At 48.6% G+C, this 19593-nt stretch overlaps 2 protein-coding genes across 3 annotated transcripts in view; one reads left to right on the top strand and one right to left on the bottom strand.

The window, feature by feature from the left end:
* Nucleotides 1–4172: 4172 nt before the first annotated feature.
* On the top strand, nucleotides 4173–5257 carry LOC136298280 (corticoliberin-like). The gene is made up of 2 exons (XM_066198917.1): nucleotides 4173–4188; nucleotides 4656–5257. Exon 2 carries the CDS (start codon nucleotides 4680–4682, stop codon nucleotides 5067–5069), a length of 390 nt encoding a protein of 129 aa, XP_066055014.1. The 5' UTR covers nucleotides 4173–4188; nucleotides 4656–4679; the 3' UTR covers nucleotides 5070–5257.
* Nucleotides 5258–6842: 1585 nt separating this feature from the next.
* Nucleotides 6843–19593, bottom strand: part of DNAJC5 (DnaJ heat shock protein family (Hsp40) member C5) — a 31121-nt gene continuing 18370 nt past the window's right edge. For both annotated transcript variants that reach the window (XM_066199283.1, XM_066199284.1), the window contains exons 3-6: nucleotides 18078–18214; nucleotides 15634–15847; nucleotides 14399–14570; nucleotides 6843–13692 (exon numbers count right to left, since the gene is read on the bottom strand). In XM_066199283.1, coding sequence (XP_066055380.1) covers nucleotides 13589–13692; nucleotides 14399–14570; nucleotides 15634–15847; nucleotides 18078–18184 — 597 coding nt within the window. In that variant the 5' untranslated portion in view covers nucleotides 18185–18214 and the 3' untranslated portion in view covers nucleotides 6843–13588. The remainder of the gene's footprint in view (nucleotides 13693–14398; nucleotides 14571–15633; nucleotides 15848–18077; nucleotides 18215–19593) is intronic.

The raw sequence follows: 19593 nt of genomic DNA on the forward strand, positions 1-19593 counted from the left end.
CCAGAACCCAGCTGGACCGAGACTGGAGGTTGGTCTGCAGTTCCCACAGCCAGGGCACCCCTTCTCACCTCTGTCTCCATCTAACAGCACTTTCTCATTTTCAAAAGAGTTGAGAGAACCACTAAAACACAGAATTGTGTTGGGGTTTCATTTTTTGCCTCACTTGTCTCCACCACCCTGCCTGTCCAGCGTGTAATGGAAATTTTACCGCAGCCGCTCGATGAGCAAACAGGAAGCCAGCAGAGAACGTGGCAGCTCGCTGTGGCCCGGCTCGGCTCAGCCGGGTGACAAGAAAGGCCATAAAAGACAGCATGGGGGTGGCAGGGGGAGGAGAGCAGGCCAGAGGGGCTGGGGCTGGCAGTGGTGCAGGGGAGCCGGTCCTGCATTCACAGGTAAGGCAGGCACTGCCCTGCGTCTTCTTTTTCTTCCTTCTGCAAATTATTCCTGATTATTTTTGGAAGTATTTTCCACTGTTATTCTTGGGGCCAATTGAGAGGATTCTGCCATAGTTTATTCTCTGTACCAAACTTATTAAAACTTCCCCTTGCTAGGAAAAACTAATTCTAACTGGCTTTTCCCTCTTCTTTTTCATCTTTGCAAGCCCGTAGTCCAAACCTTAAAATCCCTCAAAGCTGCTCAGATTTCCAACGGAGGTATTGAAGAAGGTAAAGCTGGGCAGTGGTTCCGCAATTCCCTTGCTCCTACCAAAAAGATTTTTCTTCCTTTTCTCTGAAGGAAATCCAGAGTCCCTCCACTGAATAGTCCTGGCTGTGTGTGGAGTACTCAGAGATGCATCTGGCTCAGTCCCCACCACAGAAGTGGGAGGGTGTTTGGACCCAAACAGAGTAAGAAATCCAGAAAGGGGCTGAAAAAAGATCACAGATTCCATTCACTGTGATGTTTGTGACAGCTTTCCAGGCTCGCTCCCTTCTTGCATGGAGCTTGTCAGTGGGGAAACCCTTCCCTTCAATTTCATACCAGGTTCATTCATTTTGACTGATAAGTTTTTAACGTTCATTTTTCCTTCAGCTCCCTGAAAGGAGAGTGTAGCGAGGTGGGGTGGTCTCTTCTCCCAGGTAAAAAGTGACAGGATGAGTGGAAACAGCCTCAAATTGCACCTGGGAAGGGCTTACGTTGGATATTAGGGAAGACTTCTTCATCAAAAGCCTTGTCCAGCACTGGAACAGGCTGCACAGGGCAGCAGTGGGGTCGCCACCCCTGAAGGGATTTAAAAGAAGTGTGGATGTGGAACATGGGGACAAGGTTTAGTGACGCGTTTGGTGATGCTGAGGGAATGGTTGGGCTTGGTGATCTTAGAGGGGTTTTCCAACCCAAGTAGTTCTGTGACTCCTTGATCCCCTGGGAGCATGCAGAGCAACATGAGGAGGTTTGGGTGGGTCCCACAGACAACCCCACCATAAAAACAGAGCCAAGGGGCTGCTTCTTTGTTGTCTCCTCCAAATTTTTCAGAGGTTGGGAGATCTGAGCAAGTAGATGGTGTGAGGCACAAGGCACGTGGCGGGGGTTCGGTAGCTGCCCCAGCGAGGGGCACCTCAAGGACTGTCTAACCTGAGAATGGTGAAACATCAGGGTCAATCTCAGGTTCGTCAGCCCATGAGATGCCTTCTCCAGAGCAGGACGGGCAGCACCGACCCCCAACAACCCCAAGGCTGCCTCCACCCAGCACATGGAGAAGCACAGCAGGGAGCAGGGGGGCACCAGAGCTTCGTCTGCACCCTGGCAAGGCTGTTTGTGAGGATGCGGATGGACCAAAGTGGGTGTCAGCCCCCAAGGAGCAAAGGGAGGAAAGTGGCCGGCAAATCCCGCCTGTTCCTCAGGAGAAGCTGCTGGAAGCTCGGCCACACCTTAGTGCTGAAGTTGCCACGGTCGGCGGTGCAGCAGCTGCCGCGTGTGAGCTGCTGCTCATGTGACAGGAGGCTCCGAGTATCAAAAGCACCTAATTAGGAACCGACTCCCACCCGGATCTGAGCCTCTGTGTGCAGTGAGCGCAGCCCAGGGGTGAGTTTGGCATCCCTGAAAGCATCATTAACACGTCGCTCCTCACATTCCTGACTAGAGGAGGAGAGAGTGACAGCCCTAAAAGTGATGGTAATGAATCCCCAGGCAGTGCACAGGGCCCATCAGTGCTGGATTTGTCAGTAATTTCTGAAGGGAGCAGGGGAAAAAAAGAGGGTTTGTTTAATCTTTCAAGTTGAGCTTCCTAAATAAAACACAAGTCCAAGATATTCTTGTCAGAATCACTGTCTTTCCTTCAATTAAATGACTAATCCTAAAGATAAACGGTGTAAAACATTACCAGTTACAATGCAGGCCACAGGGGCAAGGGGTGAACTGACCTGCCTCTCTCTGTGCCTGGTCCCGGCCGTGCCAGTGGCAGTACAGGAGCAGAAATCTCTGCCCAGGGCCCAGGCTCACTCTTCTGAGACAAGGTGGCCCCCAAAGCCCCCTGAGTGATGCTCTGGGCACCAGCCTCCCCTGCTGTATCTCTCCCTGTCACAGTTCCTGGCCCCTCCAAGTGCTGCTTCTGCAGAGCAGTCCCAGGAGATGTGGTAGAAAGAGTTTTTCAGAGAGAGGCCAGCCCCACGTGCAGGGGAACGGCCAAAATCGCTGAGCTGGGCCCGCCAAATCCTAGCACGGCTTCAAGAAGATTTAAAACCATGCTGGGAGTCCCCATGAGCAGCCAGACAGCACAGGGGAGGCAGCTCCATTCCCCATGGTGAGCTCCAGTCACTGGCGGAGCTGCTTTCATCTCCTCATGGGATTTTAGGGTCTCATTTGCCCTCAGCCGCCAGCAGGTGTGGGGATGACCTGGGAGCTGCAGGCAGCCCTCCTGGCAGTGCAGCAGGGTCACGTTCAGCACTGGTATTGGAGTAGGGGACAGCATTGGGTCAGGCATGGGGGACAGGGAGAAAACCAGGCTCGGGTGAAACACTGGAAATGAGAGAGGCTCTCGATGATTCAGTGAAGAAAAGGACTTTAAAACCTCACAAAGCCAGCAGGAGGCAGCTGCTCCCCCTTCCTGCCCACCCAGTGCTTGCTCTGCTGCTGCTGGGAGTTATTCTGCAGCTGGGGACGTTAGGCCCCCCACGGTTTGTCACCCCTAGAGACCTCTCAAGCCCTTTCCAATGACCCTCAGAACTCTGCAAAGCTCTTGTTTTTCATGCGGTTCTTGCCATGGAGGATGGGAGGGGTTCTTGCCCCTGGGCTGGTTTGTTTCTTCCCTTTCTCTTTAGTGTGTTCCTCAGGAGGGAATTTTAATTTTAGAGACAGCAGTGCTTCTGCAAGGTGAAGGAAGTAATTGCTGAGCTCTGAGGGCCAGGCAATGGAGGCTCCTGCAGGTAGGCAGGGAAAGGCGCATTTTGCTTCTGCAGTGAAGTTTTCATCTGTGTGATCGCAGGAGAGGGAGCACTGGGAGGAGCCGGGAAGCAGCCGTGGTTGCGTTCACCAAACTGCCAAAGGAGCCATCGAGAAAACTTTCCCAGCGCCGCGAAACGCGGCACAGTTCAGGCCCGAGCCTGCACACGAGTGTGTGCCCCGGCGTGCGCCTCTGCCATGGGCACACCTGGCCCCGAGAGAATCGGGGGGCTCGATGAGAATGTCCAGGGCCCAGGTGCCAGGAAACACCACCCGGAGTAATGCAGGAGTGTAGGGCTTGGCTGACGGCTCCTGCTGCACCCCCAGGCACCCAGTCACACACAGAGGGTCTGTCGGGCACACTCATGAACTCACACACACATCTCCCACCCTCCCAGCTCCCCCCACCTCTCGAACCCCCAAACCCGCAACACAGAGAGAAGCGCCCCTCAAGACATTTGTGCCCGCCGGCACACACACCACTGCACGCCCCACACATCCCCAGGGCCCCCAAAACACTCGTCCCACCCCACCCCATGTACCCACCGGACTCACATGCCCACGAATCCGTGTCCCTCTCCCAGACTCTCCCCCACTCCACACAGCCCCGTGTTCCCCCGGGCTCTCCCCCCCGCCGTGCTCCCCAGGCTGTCCCCTCCCACCCCCCGGTCCCCCCGAGTCTCCCCCCGTTCAGCACCGCGGACAGATCCCTGCCCCGCTCCCATCACGTGGCTCCCACCGCCCCTATATAGCGCGGGGCGCGGAGCGGCGCGTCCAGCGGGAGGAGCGGAGCCAGCGGAGCGCCCGAGAGCGGTGAGACGCGCACGGGGACCGGGACGGCCCCCACCACCCCCCGGGAGCCCCGGCACAAGGAGGGGGTTCCCGAGCCCGGCGGCGTCCGGTCCCGGCGAGAGGAGGGTCCTATCCCCGGGTGGGGCGGGTGTCCCCTCGCAGGGGGTCCCAGGTGCTGGGGGGTCCCGTCCTGGCTGCCGAGGGTGTCCCATGCCCGGGGGGGGTCCCATCCCGGGAGAAGGGGCGTCGCGTCCCCGGGTGGGAGATCCCAGCCCGCAGGACTTCCTGTCCTCAGAAGGGTCCTGTCCCAGGGATGGGGGGTGGGATTCCCATCGGCGGGGGTGGGGGATCCCGTCCCGGGGGGCTTCATCCCCAGGGAATTTCATCCCTGGGGTGGGGGTCCCCAAAGGGGTGAAGCCCCTCGAGTGACCCCTGACCGCAGCGGGGGGGATGTGGGGGTCCGGGGTGGGGGGGGGCTGCTCTTGCAGGCTTCTGGCCCCGGAGTGGCTGCGATGCGGGTCAGGATGATTTCAGCTGCCTCCGTCCTCGTCCTGCTCTTCCTGCCCTCGGAGACCTGCTCCCCGCTGCAGTGGCCGCGGGGTCCGTCCCGCAGGCTGACCCTGGCGCCCCAACTCACCTGGGAGCCCTGGATGGGAGCCCCGAGACCCCCGGTCCCCGCCGCCGATCCCCTGTCCCAAAGACTGTGCCAGTTCCATGGGGCAGAGCCCACCCCGGCCCGAGCCCGGCGGGCGCTGCAAACCGGCAAGAGGCGAGACGGAAAACCCAACTCGTTGGATCTCACCTTCCACCTCCTGCGCGAATTCCTGGAAATGTCCCGGGAGGAGAGACTGGCCCAGAAGGCGCTCAGCAATAAGCTCTTGCTGCAGAGTATAGGGAAATGAGGGAGGGTCGTTGGAGGTGGGGGAATGAAGGAGACCGACCCTGTAACAAGACACCACGGCAGAGCGGAGAACGGGGGGGATGCTGTGGGCTGCAGCCGTGCCCAGGGAGTCCCCACCTTGCCTGGCAGTGTTCCTGTCACTGCGTCCCGCATGTCACTGTTGTGCATTAAAGTCACAGTCGTACCTGCCCTGCTGCTGTGCTCTTATGCTTCCCCACTGTCATAAACTTGTGGACCCGAACCAGGTCACCCCAAAAACACCGGAGCAATCCCAGATGCTTTCTTGCGTGAAAAACATCTGCATAAAGAGCTCTGAATGACGCAGGTAGTGCCACCCCGGCTGGAAGCTGCACCCTGAGACCCAACCAGGGCTTCTCCAGTATCCCATTGAATGGCTCCAAAGGCTGCTGCTTCCCAACTTTGCAGCAAGTCTGCACTTTTTTGTGTCACAGCTGGAGATTTGGGACAAGGTTTAGTGACACCTGAGCTTGCCGGTTCTTGGAGGAAGATAAGCATCCGTGTAACATTGGCAGCAAGAGCATTGCAGCCCCCCCAGAGGTCCCCTCCCTCCCCAGGCTGTGTCCTCTCTGGGGTATTGAGCACCCCTCACCTCAATCCCCCTCCTGCAATCACAGCCCCGAGCTCGGAGCAGCTATAACCACCCCAAGGTGTGCACAGTCCACTGCCAGGCTTGATGGGGCTGAACTGGGTTTGGGAAGGCTCCTAGGCACTGACAGTCGTGGTGGAAGGAAGAAAATTGTCCCAGGGGCCTGCACTCTGCAGATCAGGGAAGGGGTCAACATCCTTCCCCCAGGTCAGCTCGGCCAACCCATCCCAGCCTTGGGTGACTGACTGGGGTGGGCATAGGGCTGGACAGGACCTCTGGCACCCTGGGGACATCAGAGAGGGCACAGTGAGGGAGCAGAGACTTGTGGGGTTGGGACAGAAATCCCAGTAAAGATCAGACCGTGCCAAGACAGGAGTGCAGGGAAGTGGTGAGGAGCACGTGCCCGAGTTGAGCTTGGTCTCAGCTTTGAACCCAATCTGGCCTGACCCTGCACCCCACTCCTGCCTTTCCTGGGCAGGGACACCTCCCTCTAGATCAGGTTGCTCAAAGCCCTGTCCAACCCGACAACCCCAAGTTAAAATACAATTTTGTGCCCACCTCCATCAAATGCGGAACTCACCTTTCCAAAATGAACGATCCCAGGGTCACAACTGTCGCTGGTGGCTGCAGCAGGGACAGCCCCACAGTCACCATGGGCCTGGGGGCAGGACAGATTTGTCCTGCCTTGGTCCCCACCTTGGCTTGGATCAATCTCATAGCACCTTCAGCACATCTTCCACCCATCTTTGTTCTCTTCACCAGCAACACCAGGAGCAAACCCAGTGTCAATAACCTGAGTTTCTCCAGAAAAAGGTATTTTTACTGCAGAGCCAGCCTCTGTTGCCTCCCTCAGCCCTGCATACAATACCCACCCCACCAACAACTCTAACCTGCATTTACACCCCAAATACCTGCCAGGGTCCAGGCTCACATGAAGATCTTTGGACTTTAAGGCTCAAAACCAGCCCACACCCCACGGTGGGTGCAGGAGGGCAACAGGGGAGTGGCTGAAGTTCTTGCCCCAGGGATCCTGCACCCAGTGCCCATCCCAGGGATGGGTGACCTCTCCCACCTCCCACTTCCCAGCCAGCCCGACCCTGTCCCACAGCCCCTCCCTGCTCTGCTGAGTTCCAGCGTGCAAATAAAGAAAGAAAAACCTGATGGGCATTTCTGCATTGAAAACATTTATTTTACAACAGTGGTTTCCGATAACTTAGCAATCTTTATTTTAGTTTATATTCGGACATACAAGACACAAATTACCATGCTAAAACAGAAAATAATTCTTTCTGCCGTCGCCGCGGGTATGTACAGGAGCTCAGTAGTATCGAGTGTTACAATCCACAAAGTTCAGACAGCCACGTCTACTTACAGACAACTCAAAGTATGGTCCTTTAGTAACATAACAAAATAGATATATGTCTATATTATAATTGCTTCTCAGATGCATTTATACTTCGATTGTGGTGAGTTTGGTTTGGTTTTTTTACTTTTTTTTTCTTTTTTAAAGATGGGCTCCCCCTCTCCTCCACCCCTGCCCGAGTTGAAGTGCAGTACAAATGCAGGCGCGTCTCTCCCGGCATCCTCAGCTCCCTCTGGCTCCATAAAGGGGCCAGGAAACCAAACCCCACGAGGAATTACACAGTTCAGGGCCTTGCTCACATGCAAAATGAACATAAACCGCCTGGGATGTCAGCAGTGACACCAACCGACCCATCCACACCCCGCCCCAGCAAGGCAGGCAACGGTGGGATGAGAGGGAGGAAGGAATGACAGCGATCAGCTCAGCATCCAGCGAGGAAACAGCGCGTTTGGAATCAGCAAACTTGGAGTTCATCAACCGTGATGGTCACAAACAGAACTTCAGCAGTGTCAGCAGTAAAAATCTCCCCAATATTCCCCCATTTCTGCCGTGAAGCAGGAACCCCTGGTGTGCTGTGTCAGGAACAGCCCCTGGCAGAACAGCCTGAGGAGGAGGGTGGTGGTGACTCTATCCAGCATGGCTAGAGGGGACACGGTGGGACTCACATGTGCATCAGCCACAGCCATTGTGCCTTCATATGGATCACTGCCAGCTTCAGGTGTAGGAATTTCAGTAACTCCAAGTCCTTATGGAACCAACCTGCAAGGGAGGGACAGCGCCCGGCCGTGCAAACACCACGCTGCTCATGTGGGAACTCCCTGAGCAGGAGCTGCTTCTCCCACTCCTAGGACCCATTTACTTATACAACAGGCTCCCTCACAATGTCCTCACCAGTCCCTCAACCCCACAGGTCGGGTTTGGGTTTTCCTGCAGCTGAGAGCAAAGAAGCACAATTGTGGCCACACAAAACTCACACCTTCCCCCTGTCTGGCTGAGTTCAGAGCACTACTTGGAGCCAAATCTCACTTTTTACCACCAAAGAAAAACCCAAGGTGCACACCTGTTGTATAAATATATACATATGTGCATATATACATACATACACACACGTGATGCTGCAGCCCACGCCCTGAGCACGGGGTGGACCTTGCTCTGTGAGCTCACCCAGCCCCACTCCAGGGAGTCCAATGTGGTGAAAACTAGGGGAAAAACCCAAATCTATGCGTTCTATCACAGCTTCAGTGATGAGCACATTAACCACATCTGAACACCCCACATGCCAGCTGCACAAGTTCCTGTCACTCCAGAGCTGCCCCTGTGCCCTCTCTGGGTCCCCCTTCTCCCCTAAGGAAAGCTGGGGCAGGCAGAGCCCCGTTCCAGCCTGAGGAGCTGGGACAAGGGGCAGCTCATGGAATTCAAGTAGATTGTTCAATTTTTGGAATGGTTTGACAAGCAACCGCTCACAGACTGCAAGAGAACACCCACAGGGCTGGGAGAGGGAGCAGAGAAGACAATGGCACTCGGGAATGAACAGCCAGTTTATATAAGAGCTTCCTCTATACATATACATACATATATATATATATAACCACCAGAAATTCCCAGCATCTATCCTTTTAACACCAAAATGAACTGTGCATGTAACATTGGCATAATGAAAGTTCGTCTTCCAGATTTGTGGCATTTGGCTTGTGCAAACATCAGACAGCCAGCTTCCCTCCCGCGGCTTCTCCTCGTAAAGGAAGCGTCCTCCTGGAAGAACACGGGAAGTGCAGTCTTGCTGAGTCCCAGACAGTCCCAGAAAGCCTCCAAAGGCAGCTCGTGGAGGGGACCATGGATCTGGCGGGAGCTGAACACCGACAAATTTCCTGCCACCTGGTGAGCCACTGGCTACGATTCTTTCGAGAGATTTTAAGCAGCTGTTGGTGCAATGAGACACTACAAACTAGAAGATCTCCACTAGAATACAGAGAAGCAGCACCAGATGCTGAAGCATGTGTTTATATTGACCTGACACTACAAACTATAACTGGGGGGTTACGGTTCTGTGCTCCAAGACTAATGCATTTAAACACCATTTGGAATTACTGACACAAGGTGGGGGCAGCAAAACGCCCTGACCACCCTGCCAGAGTGACCTGTTAAACATGATGCCAAGATACAGGTGCACTGGGTACAAAAAAACCTGCAGCATGAATTGCCTAAATTATCCAGAACTGGCAAAAAGATCAAAGGGCACCAGAGGAAGGGCACAAAGAAGTTGAGAGAAGCAGGTGCCTCTCTCAAGGAGCGTGCGTGGTACAAATGCTCTGGAACCCCTCAGAGTGCACTGGTGTCCCCCCACACCACTAAACTGCCTCACAGATGGGACAGGAATAGTCTTTCTGCCAGGCTCCTGCCCTGGTTACACCTGTGTGAGGTGTTTACAGGCTGACAGGAAGCTGCACTCCCCCGACGGCAGCTCTGCTGCAGGATTGAGTGTTTCTGTGCCATGCCCAAGCCCTCCTCCTCAGTTCTGCCCCTCCAAGCCTCCAAGAGGATCCCACTTTAAGAACACTAGGAGTGCTAATATCTAAAGCAGTTTAAAAAGATTACAAATCTAAAAAGAAGACTAAAAAGGGAACATGGCTCTAAAATATCACTGCATTGAACCAGCAAAAACCGACACCCTATGGGACGCCACTGAGGTCTTACATGAATTTATATACAGATAAATATTTAAGAATTTCCTACAAAAATCACTAACAAAATAAGACTGGCATTTAAGGGGTGCAATGCCCCTTCAGTACAGTGTGTTCAGGATGTTCCCATCCCTAGAGAGGATGGGCTGGACAGATCCAGCACCTCCTTTTCCAGCAGCTCCATGTGCCAGGAAGGACAGCTGGCACCTGAGCACTCTTGGCAGCAGCTTTCCCTCCTCACCTGAGCTAGGAATGGCTCTCCATGCAACACAAGGATGAGTAAGTATCCTGAACACAAACTCTCCAGATGGGATACACCCCAATGGAGCTACAAGTGCTAAGGAAATCAGTGCTGGAGAGGTTGGAGGAGCTGGGTGGAGGTGGCCGAACAACTGGAATGGAGGACTCAGGCAACTTGTACAAATGATACAGCTTTAAAGAAACAAATAAATAAATAAAATCCAAGTTCAAGTTTTAATTCTGGCAACACGCTGGACAGAGATGGACAGTGCTCAGGTTGGATTTTGGAGGGAAACATTCAGCACTAAGCCAGGTCAGGCTGCAGCACTGGGATGCAGCTCCCCTTGCTCAAGCTCAGAATTCCTGCCTGAGCTTCTCCACCAGATTTTAAGCCATTATTCCCAATAGAACTTTGCATTTGCTACGATTCTACTTGGCCATTATGAAGTGCAACTTGTGTTAGAGCCCGGGGTACTCTTGTACCTTTCCTCCAAGAGGGCAAAAGTGGGCATTAATGTACTTATGTGCCATGACACGGTTTTGGCTTTAAAGAAGGAATGTTTAAATCACTTCCTTATATAATTCAAGAAGAACTTCACTAATACACAACAATCCTAAACTCAGAGATTAGGCAGTAACATGGGCAAACTTGAAACAGCTTCGAAAAACATGAATATTCCTCTAGAATTATGTTTTCCCATCATTCCCTGTAACTGAGATCTCGGAACGGTTTCCCTTGGAGCATCTAACATCACTCTGGCACGTAGCAGACTAATTTCCTGTTTGCACACCACCCACAGACAGAACCGACAGGAAAGCAGTCTCTCTCCAAACTCATCCCTTGCTAAGCAAAGAACTAAAACTGCAAACTTATCCTGGATGTAATCTTTCCCCACAGATAGCTGTTCTGCCTCTGGTCCTCATGTGCTGCCCATATTTCAGTTCCCTTGTCAGGAGCCTGCGGAGTGACTCCAGGTGTGCCACACACCTCCCAGGAGCCATAACTTCCCACCAGCCTCTCTACTACTGTGGAAACAGCCCAGAGAGGTTAAGAAATAAGGGTATTATTCCAAATTAACAGTGACAACCAGCCCCCAGCACTGGAGGCAAAGCTGCTCTGCAGCAGAGCAACACTCAACAACCATCTCTGTGTTATCCACTGAGATGAACATAGGGACAGGGAATGGAACATTTCCCAGGGAACAGCCCCCTCCTCATTCACTGACTTGCTCCAATTAGTCACGCTCATTTGCAAAGCCAAAAAACCTCAATAAAACTTTTTTTTTTTTTTTTTTTTTTTTTTTTTTTTTTTTTAAACCAAGAACACAATTTGTAGATACAGGCAATTTTAACCAGTGAACGTGGAGAGGACAAAGCCTGCACATGCCCCACCATAATCCAGAGTGCAATTCTACACCAAGAACAGACTTCAGGCAAAATCTACAGGGACAGGCAAAATGATTTTGGGTTTAAGCCTAAAAATGGCTTTTTGTTCCAAGGGGTCAAAGAAAGACATTAACTAAATAAGGACCTCAAGCCAAATTATACATACACAAATGTCCTCAAGGCCATCCAATTCAAGGAAAGTCAAAAGTATCTTGCACTAAACCACCACATTTCAGGTCTGTAAGGACTATGGGCAAAGAAGAAATGACTTAAGGAGTGTGCTGCTGAAATTGAACCATTCATTAAAAGTAACAGATTTTGAGGGAATTTTGGGGACCAGATGTGGTACTAAAATCATGCTGATCTGCAGCAAGCTCCCATGCAGGCAGATATGTGCTTGTACCAACAGCCACAGCAAAGTCTGGGTGTGCAAACACTTCTCACTGAGCACTGAGACCGTGGGGAGAACATGTTCTCCTACCCAGCACGTTTAACATGGTTTCATGGCAGAATTCACGTGCTCCATCCTTGTTGCTCATGCAAACACAGCAGGAAAATATATTCAGAATAGTTCTCTGGGTCCCTGCCCTTGCCTGGTGGTCTTTGTGCAGACCAATGGATCTTTACCCTGCTCCAAAGCACCACCTGGAGCTGGTGAGGGAACAGCAGCATCAGGGGGAAGGTGCCAAGAGCTCCTCCACAGAGAGGAAAAACAGATAAGGGAGATGGGGGTATAAGGGGGAGTAGAGGCATTGTGATATAAAACCGTAATGAACAAAATTAGGGAGGCCGTAATTACCCACTGAAAGTGCCAAGTGTGGGTTGTCTGGAGCTGTTCTAGGTCTGACTCTGGATCACCTAAAGCTGGACTATTGACAACAAAATACACCAGCAATTCAGCAGCTGCCTAAAATGCCTTTTTAACAGTTAAACCTCAGTAAACCACAGTTTCTAGAACAAAATTCAGACTTGATTTGGTTTCAAAATAGTACAGGAAACTTTTCAGTGGTTTCCACACAGTTGTTCCAAGGAAAAGAGAAACACTGGTGTAAACAAATCTAAATGCAAAACAATGTGCAAATTATACAATATAAACACAAAGAAAGGTGGTTTGTTCTTAAAAATCCATTTAAGTACTCCACAAAGATGTTCATGAGAAAATTAAAGGGTTAGTGTATTATAAAAGCTTTAAAAAAAGACATGTAATAATACCCCATTTGCCTATTAAAAGTCTCAAATTATCAGAACAAATTTTTAAACACCAATTGTTTTTAAACATTTCTGCTGTTGCCTACTGTCTGCATTTGACTCATTTGCTCAGTGAGAGCCAGTTAACCAGTTTCACTTTAAGATTCTCATGCATTCAGAAACAAAGCTGCACTATTTGGTCTTTAGCATTACAGGAAAACAACTGAACTCAAATCAAAACAGAATTGTGCTTGGAGTTTAAATCCCGCTGCCACTACCACAGGAGCCCATTCCCAGTTGGTTTTGGTTCCATTGTCACTGAAGATCGCCTCATACACAATGAGCTGTTCAATTTACTGTTCAAAGATTGGCAACTCTCCCTTTTTATTTTTCAAGGTAGATTTATTTAAGCTGAAAACCAGCATTAGAGAGGACTCCAGCTCTACAGGACTGGCATTTTTTGGTTCTTGGCTTTGTAAACTTGCTTAGATAATAATGAAGGAATAGAAGGAGGAATGAAAGAATTTGTTTGTTGCACTCAAATGAAAATCCTCAACTTCTAAAGGTCTTCAACAGCTCAGCTGTACAGAAGAACTGTGGCTTCTGTGACACTTTCTAAATCTCATTTTTAGACCAATACTGCTGCTTAAAATGCAGAATGTCTCCATCGCACTGATATTGTGACAACTCAATACGTTACACCACAGACATTTAACATAACTCCATACATGCTAAAAAAAAAAAAAAACAACCAAAACAAAACAGAAGAAAAAAAAAAAAAACAAACAAAGAAAAGAAACAAATAAGACCGTAGCTAAACTGCTTTAAATACTGCATGCTACAGCACTTCACGTATCGTCGAGATACGACACTGAAAGGTGACAAAAGGCTGAAGGGATTACAAAATATTTTCGGCAGGTTGGAAAGCTGCCTTCTTACTGTGGCAGAATTACTCCCCCTCCCCGTTCTCTACTTCTAATGTTCATGATTCTAGTGTTGAGTTGGCCATGTATTTTTTTTTTTTAAATCCATTCTAATGACAGTGTTTCCTTAACTTAATTAAATCCATCAGTGTGGTAGCTGGGGTGAGAGTCAGCTGTGAGCTGGGTTGTCTCTGTGGCTGATGCTGGCTGTATCACAATAGGTGCGTCTGAGGCCTCTGAAAAGCGAAGACAAAAGGCTTAGCACACCAAGAGAAAAACACAGCACTGTAGGTTTTGGTAAGCACAAGTCACATCTCCCTACAACCCTCTGATAAAACCATTTTACACTCCTTTAGGAGCATGATATTAATTAATTCCCTGATTTTCAGTGTGCACACAACAGCATTCACCTCAACTCTACATGTGGAATGTTTATTATATTTCCTTCTTCCTGTAAAAGCATCTGATCCTCACCCACCATTCAGCAGTGCCCATTAAAAATGTCATCAGAGCATACACAAGGCTCTACGATGATTGGTTTAATCCTACAGAAATAGCTTCACAAACTGTATTAGAGCTACAAGGGTAGTAATGGCAGTTCCTCTACCCCTGATGCAATTAAGGCTGTCTTGACACCCCCAACCTTTGGGTACAAGAGCCCCTTTCTGCAATCCTACATGGCTGGTCCATATGTTGCCCCAGGATGTGGAAGGAACATAATGATGGTCACTGACTGCTGTGAAGCTGATGCCACCTGAGGCTGGTTCAGTGAAGACCCTCCGGGTGTTTTTAGCAACTTTATCTCTGGTGTCAGCATCACCCATGTAACTCGTGGCACAAACATACCCTGCTCATCATCCACATCCCAGGACCTGATTTCTCACTGAGCACTCCAGCAGGGACTGCTATTCATCCTAGACAGCTCACAGTGTTTTCACCTACCCCTTTCATCTGACTGCAACTGTGCCTCCAAGTCCTCTGGAGAGACGTAGAATTCCTGCTCTTCGCCTTCAGGAGGTTTCGGTTTACACTTCCCACAGCAACAATTACAGCAGCAGCACAGACAGCAGCAGCAGTAGCAGCCTGTGATGAGCCCACAGAACACAAACAAGGCCTGCAGAGGACAGAAAACACAGAAATAGTCATAACCTCTGTCGGCTGTGCCATGACCACAGAGTTTGTGAGACTTGGATACAGAATCAGAGAGCAAAACCACAGCAGTGCAGAGGCAGAACTTAGTAGCTACAGCTTTGTACTTTACCACTGAGAAATACCTCCAATTATGTGCAAAAGTGGCCATGGTTCTCCACATTTTACACTGAGGTGAATGCTGCCAGCCTGGTTTGCTTGAGTAATTTCTACAATTTAAGTTAAGTGGACTATTTTGCTGCATCTGGAAGAAGGTACAGGTCTAATAAGCACATCTGTACTAAAATCCAGGGATACAACAGTTGAGGACAGGCTGTAACTTGCATAAATAACCCTGGAAAAGACTAAGCTGTACCAGCTGATGCACAGGCCGTGATGTACCTACAGCAGGGACTTGGAGCAGCCCAAGGCTGTGGGCATGGCTGAGGACTGATGCTCCCAGGATGTGAGCACAGCAGCTCCATGATGTCTCCATGGTCCAAGCCAGGTCTGCCAGGTGCTTATCACAGTGACAATGGGCTAAATTAAAGTCTTCCTATAGATCACTGTGCAATTGTTTGAAAAAAATAATTTTACGGATAGCAAACCAGCACGATGATATAATTATTGTCTTCCTTAGGGGAATCAAGACATGGAGGTAATGCTGGCAAAGGGTAGAAAAATGAACCCATGCAATGAAATGTAAGGAGATTTTCTGTGAGCCCAAGTTCACAGTCAGGACTCATTCTGCAAAATTACTGCCCAGATATTACCAGAGAACACCCCCCAAATTCTCATCCCTTCTACATCCACTAGAAGAGTCCGAACTTCAATTACTAACCCAGGTCTTGCTTATTAGACCTGTATCACTGGAAGTTCCTAGAAAAACACTTCTGAACTCAAGATCACAACACAGTAAGAGAAGGTTAATTAACCCGATGTCAGAAATTCAGCAATTTCCAAAGGTAAAACCAAGAACAGTTATCAAATGGAGCTCTCTAAGAGTTTCCAATACCAATCCAGAATAACACTTGTGCCCTTTTATTTACCTTTGCCCACCAGCTGGACAGCACGAAGTATGTGTTCACATTTTCTTCACCAAACTGCTCTGCTACATAGAGCCCCAGAGACCCATACTTATCGTAAATGTTCCGCTTTGTGGCATCGGTCAATATTGCGTGGGCATTATTGATCTCTTTAAATTTTTCTGCTGCCTCTGGATTATCAGGGTTTTTATCAGGATGATATTTCAATGCCAGTTTCCTGCAGAAAGAAAAAAGAGAATAAAACCTGGGGTTTGGCTTCCTGTTTTTTGATTTATTTTTTTTTCTAATTCCGTAGCCTGCTACTCAAGGGAGACTTTCAAGTTCCAACTGTTTTCCTTCATCTGTGATTCAATTTCCCTGATGATTCCTCCTTAGATGATAATAAAAGGCTACAGCAGTGTCTAGCTTAGTTCACAGGATTGACTTCAGACTGTTGGATTTGACCCTCAGAAATCCACTGGAAAAAAAATAAGAGACATTGAATAAAAATAGGTTTGGGGTTTTTTTATCCTCAGCTCCAGCAATTTCCACCAGTAAGTTTTGCTCCTGCTACAGCAAAGACACACCACAAGTCTAAGGTATAGCACCAAAGAACAAATAAAAGCAAGTTGCCACAGCTGCTTGAAGTGTGTCTGAACTGCTGCTTCTGCAGTGTCTGAACACAAAAATAGAACAGACAATCACTTGTGGTTAATTCACCAATTCCTGTGGAGGAACAAAGTACTTTTCAGTTCAAGTTTTGCTAGAATAGAAAACACCTCTGAGTTTCGAGATATCAGGAAATCACAACGTACCTCCCCTAATCAGGCCAGATCTCTTACAACTAACAAAAATAAAAAAATCAGATAAAGCATTGATAAATGTGCTAGTTCTCACATGGCCCAGGTTATTTACAGACATCAGTAGAAATAACTGGCTAAACACCTCCTTATGAAGAGAAAATACGTGCTCCAAAGTAGAAAAATGACACAGAGCCACATGCTGGCAGTTCACCCTCACCACAAAAGGTACTTGTCCTCCTAGAGAAAATGACCACAAAGTCACGTATATAAGACAGGAGGAGTCTGCAGACAATTACATGTCAGCTTTGCAGTGGGGAAATGTTTAGACAAACATAAAACAAAGACATGTGCAAGCACTTGGATGTGCCTGCAAGTATCTCAGAGCGTTTAAAAACCAGCCTGAGTGTGCCCTTGGGACACTCCACTGTGCATGATGCTGCTCCAGTAAATCATGTCCACGGCTGCCACTTGTGCCCCAGCCTCAGCGAGGGCTGAAAAATCACAGGGAAGTTTTATAAACCTGGAAAGGGCTTAGTCAGGCTGCAATAATTAAATATTTTTATTTCCCATTTCCTGCACATACACAAACCCCAGAATCCCCAGGCCAGCAAAGGATGTTCAGACTGAACGTGATAAAGGAGCAGCAGAGGAAACAAGATGAGCTCAAGGTTCACATAAATGGGAAGCAGCTACATTTCACCCCAGGATCTCATGGGGCTGTTCCTCCAAAGGAAAAACGCACAGTATTTCCCCCAGAAAAGTAAAATTATTTTCCAGTTGCTTGAAGATAAACTATTCAAACTTCCACTTAAAGCTTTTAGGAAGATAAAGCTAAATTTTGAGTACCTGTGGATCTGGTTTATTCCTAGACTTCACCAGGTAGTTGCCATCAGTATGTAACTTTGGCAGGGAAAAAGCTTTGGTAAAAGTTAAAGACCAAAGGAAAACAATTTTGACAATGAGTATCTCAATGGAAAGATGATGCTGACCCCTAGTGTAATCCAAACACATTGCCACTGGTCACAGCAGCAACTGCCTTTAAGCAGATTTATGGGGAATGTGGAAAGGAAGATGTCACAAGATTCTTTTTTTGTAGTTTTTATTTGGTTAATATGAATTTCTTGTGTCCAACTCTTAAGAAAAAGATACAAAAAAAAGAAAAAAAACTTCTTTTAAACGAATAACTCCACAAAGAATAAGAAATCTTGAACAGAATTCCAGGAAAGAGTAATCACTGATGCTCTGTTTTCATCCTCATTTGTATCTTTAATCTCTCTCCCTGTGCCAGAAGTGAAAATGATGGACAGCAGGGCAGTTCTGCACCTCTGTGGTGCCCCAAAGACAGAGACAAGGCTGCATAACAGGAGGAGCTTAACTCTGATGACAGTCTTAAAATTCTGCTCAAATTTAGGAAAGGACCTTTCAAAGACTGCACATTTGAGAATTCAACTTACTAGACATGAGATGGAAACATTTAAAGCCTAGGCATGTTTTCACACCCCGTTCTGCAAGAAGCAACCACGTTTTCACCTGTTTTTCCCACATATTTTCCTTGCAAAAAGTCTAAATAAACCAACTGAGGCTCCTACATCAACAGACCATTTGTTGAACACTGAATAGAAGCCGTCTGTGCTACTGGGACAGGTGTACAACTCAAAGCTTTACCTGTAAGACTTTTTGATATCATCTGAAGTGGCATTTTTGTCCAGCCCCAGCACGTGGTATAACGACTCCCCAGAGGTAGAGAGCGAGCGTTGCCTCTGGTCTGCCATCTTGAGCTAACCTGAGGAGAGAACTGGCCCCTGCAAAAAAAAGAAAGATTAAGAAATGCTTAAGCAAAGGAAATAACAGACCTCTGGAAGCAAATCATCCTCAAAAACGGAGTCTACGCGTCAAAACTCAGCTTTTATAAAATGTGCTTTGAAAAGGTTCTTTACACAGGAAGGTAAAAAGTTGGAAAATTCAGTGAATTATCAGTGAAAATAACTATTACATTGTTGGCACATCAGCCACCCTGAATCCCCACTGTATATACTCGACTCTTCTTTCCAAAAACCCCAAATCAAGAGCTGAGGTGCAGCTGTAGCTATGTACTGCATTACACATCTCTCAAATCACTTCATCTCCTTTCTCAGTCTTAATATTAAGATACTATATTTGTGATAATACCCATGAAAACAATATGGCAACAGAGAAGTTGCTGTTGAGGCTGCCTTTTTACACCACACTGGCACAGGAGTAACTGACTTTATTTGTGTTTTCTATTTCAGAAATTACATTAAAAAAAAAACCTCAAAAAAAAAACCACCAAAAAAACCAACCTTCCCCACAACTCCCAAATCCCAGTCCTCCATCTTATCAGCAACACCAGATCAAACAGAATCCTTAGACAAATCCAGTGTGACCCAAGCCTGTGCATTCTAAAAGGAAAGAGGGAATGTCTGCCCAGAGAGGAGATTCCCTCTCTCATAATTTAAAGTTGTGGATCCAACATTTAACATGCATTCTAGTTAAAATCATGCTACTTGAACATGGATTAACCTCCTGCTCCACATCCAAATGTGACAGACCCCAGAGGAGTCCCCTGTGCCATGCCAGGACCAGATGTGGTTCTGCCCCCTCCCATCCTGAGGAGATCAGCTTTGCTGTTCTTTAGCTGCAGAACTGCAGCCAGGATGAGCATCCAAGAAAAGACTATTGGCTATTTTTGGATTATGTCATTACAATTAGCCCACAGCAGATTATGCAGCCTTTGAAAAAGATATTTAAAGCACCAGACTTTTCTAATTTAACCCTATGTCTTGTATAACAAATTAATAACCTCAGCTTTTACAAGGCTGGCTGAAAGCAACACCCTCAGCCCTCACCCCCTGCACTGCCTGGGAGGAGCTGTGACCACACCTCTGCTTCTCCCAACACATGGGAATTGTCACACCCACACCAGGGGGGCCAAGTGACACGGATGTGGACAGACACATCACCACTGCCTTGCTCAGCTCCGACCCTGCTGATGATTCTCTCCCTCACTTGGCGCCTCTGACTTTACATCCAGTTAACACCAGGCACCAGGTCCAGTTGTTTTAACTGGAATACACTGGCTCAGCCTCTCATCTAACCACCTACAAGAAGCCTTTGGCAATTCGACCCAGTTTAATTTAAAGCTTCCTATAGGAGGCTAAAA

The sequence above is a fragment of the Chamaea fasciata genome, unplaced genomic scaffold (assembly GCF_029207755.1).
Source record: "Chamaea fasciata isolate MVZ Bird 193981 ecotype frontalis unplaced genomic scaffold, bChaFas1.0.hap1 SCAF_17, whole genome shotgun sequence".
Taxonomy (NCBI): Eukaryota; Metazoa; Chordata; class Aves; order Passeriformes; family Sylviidae; genus Chamaea; species Chamaea fasciata.

What these genes read in the sequence shown, in the direction of transcription:
- LOC136298280 (XM_066198917.1), top strand. Translation starts at nt 4,680, where the DNA reads ATGCGGGTCAGGATGATTTCAGCTGCCTCCGTCCTCGTCCTGCTCTTC.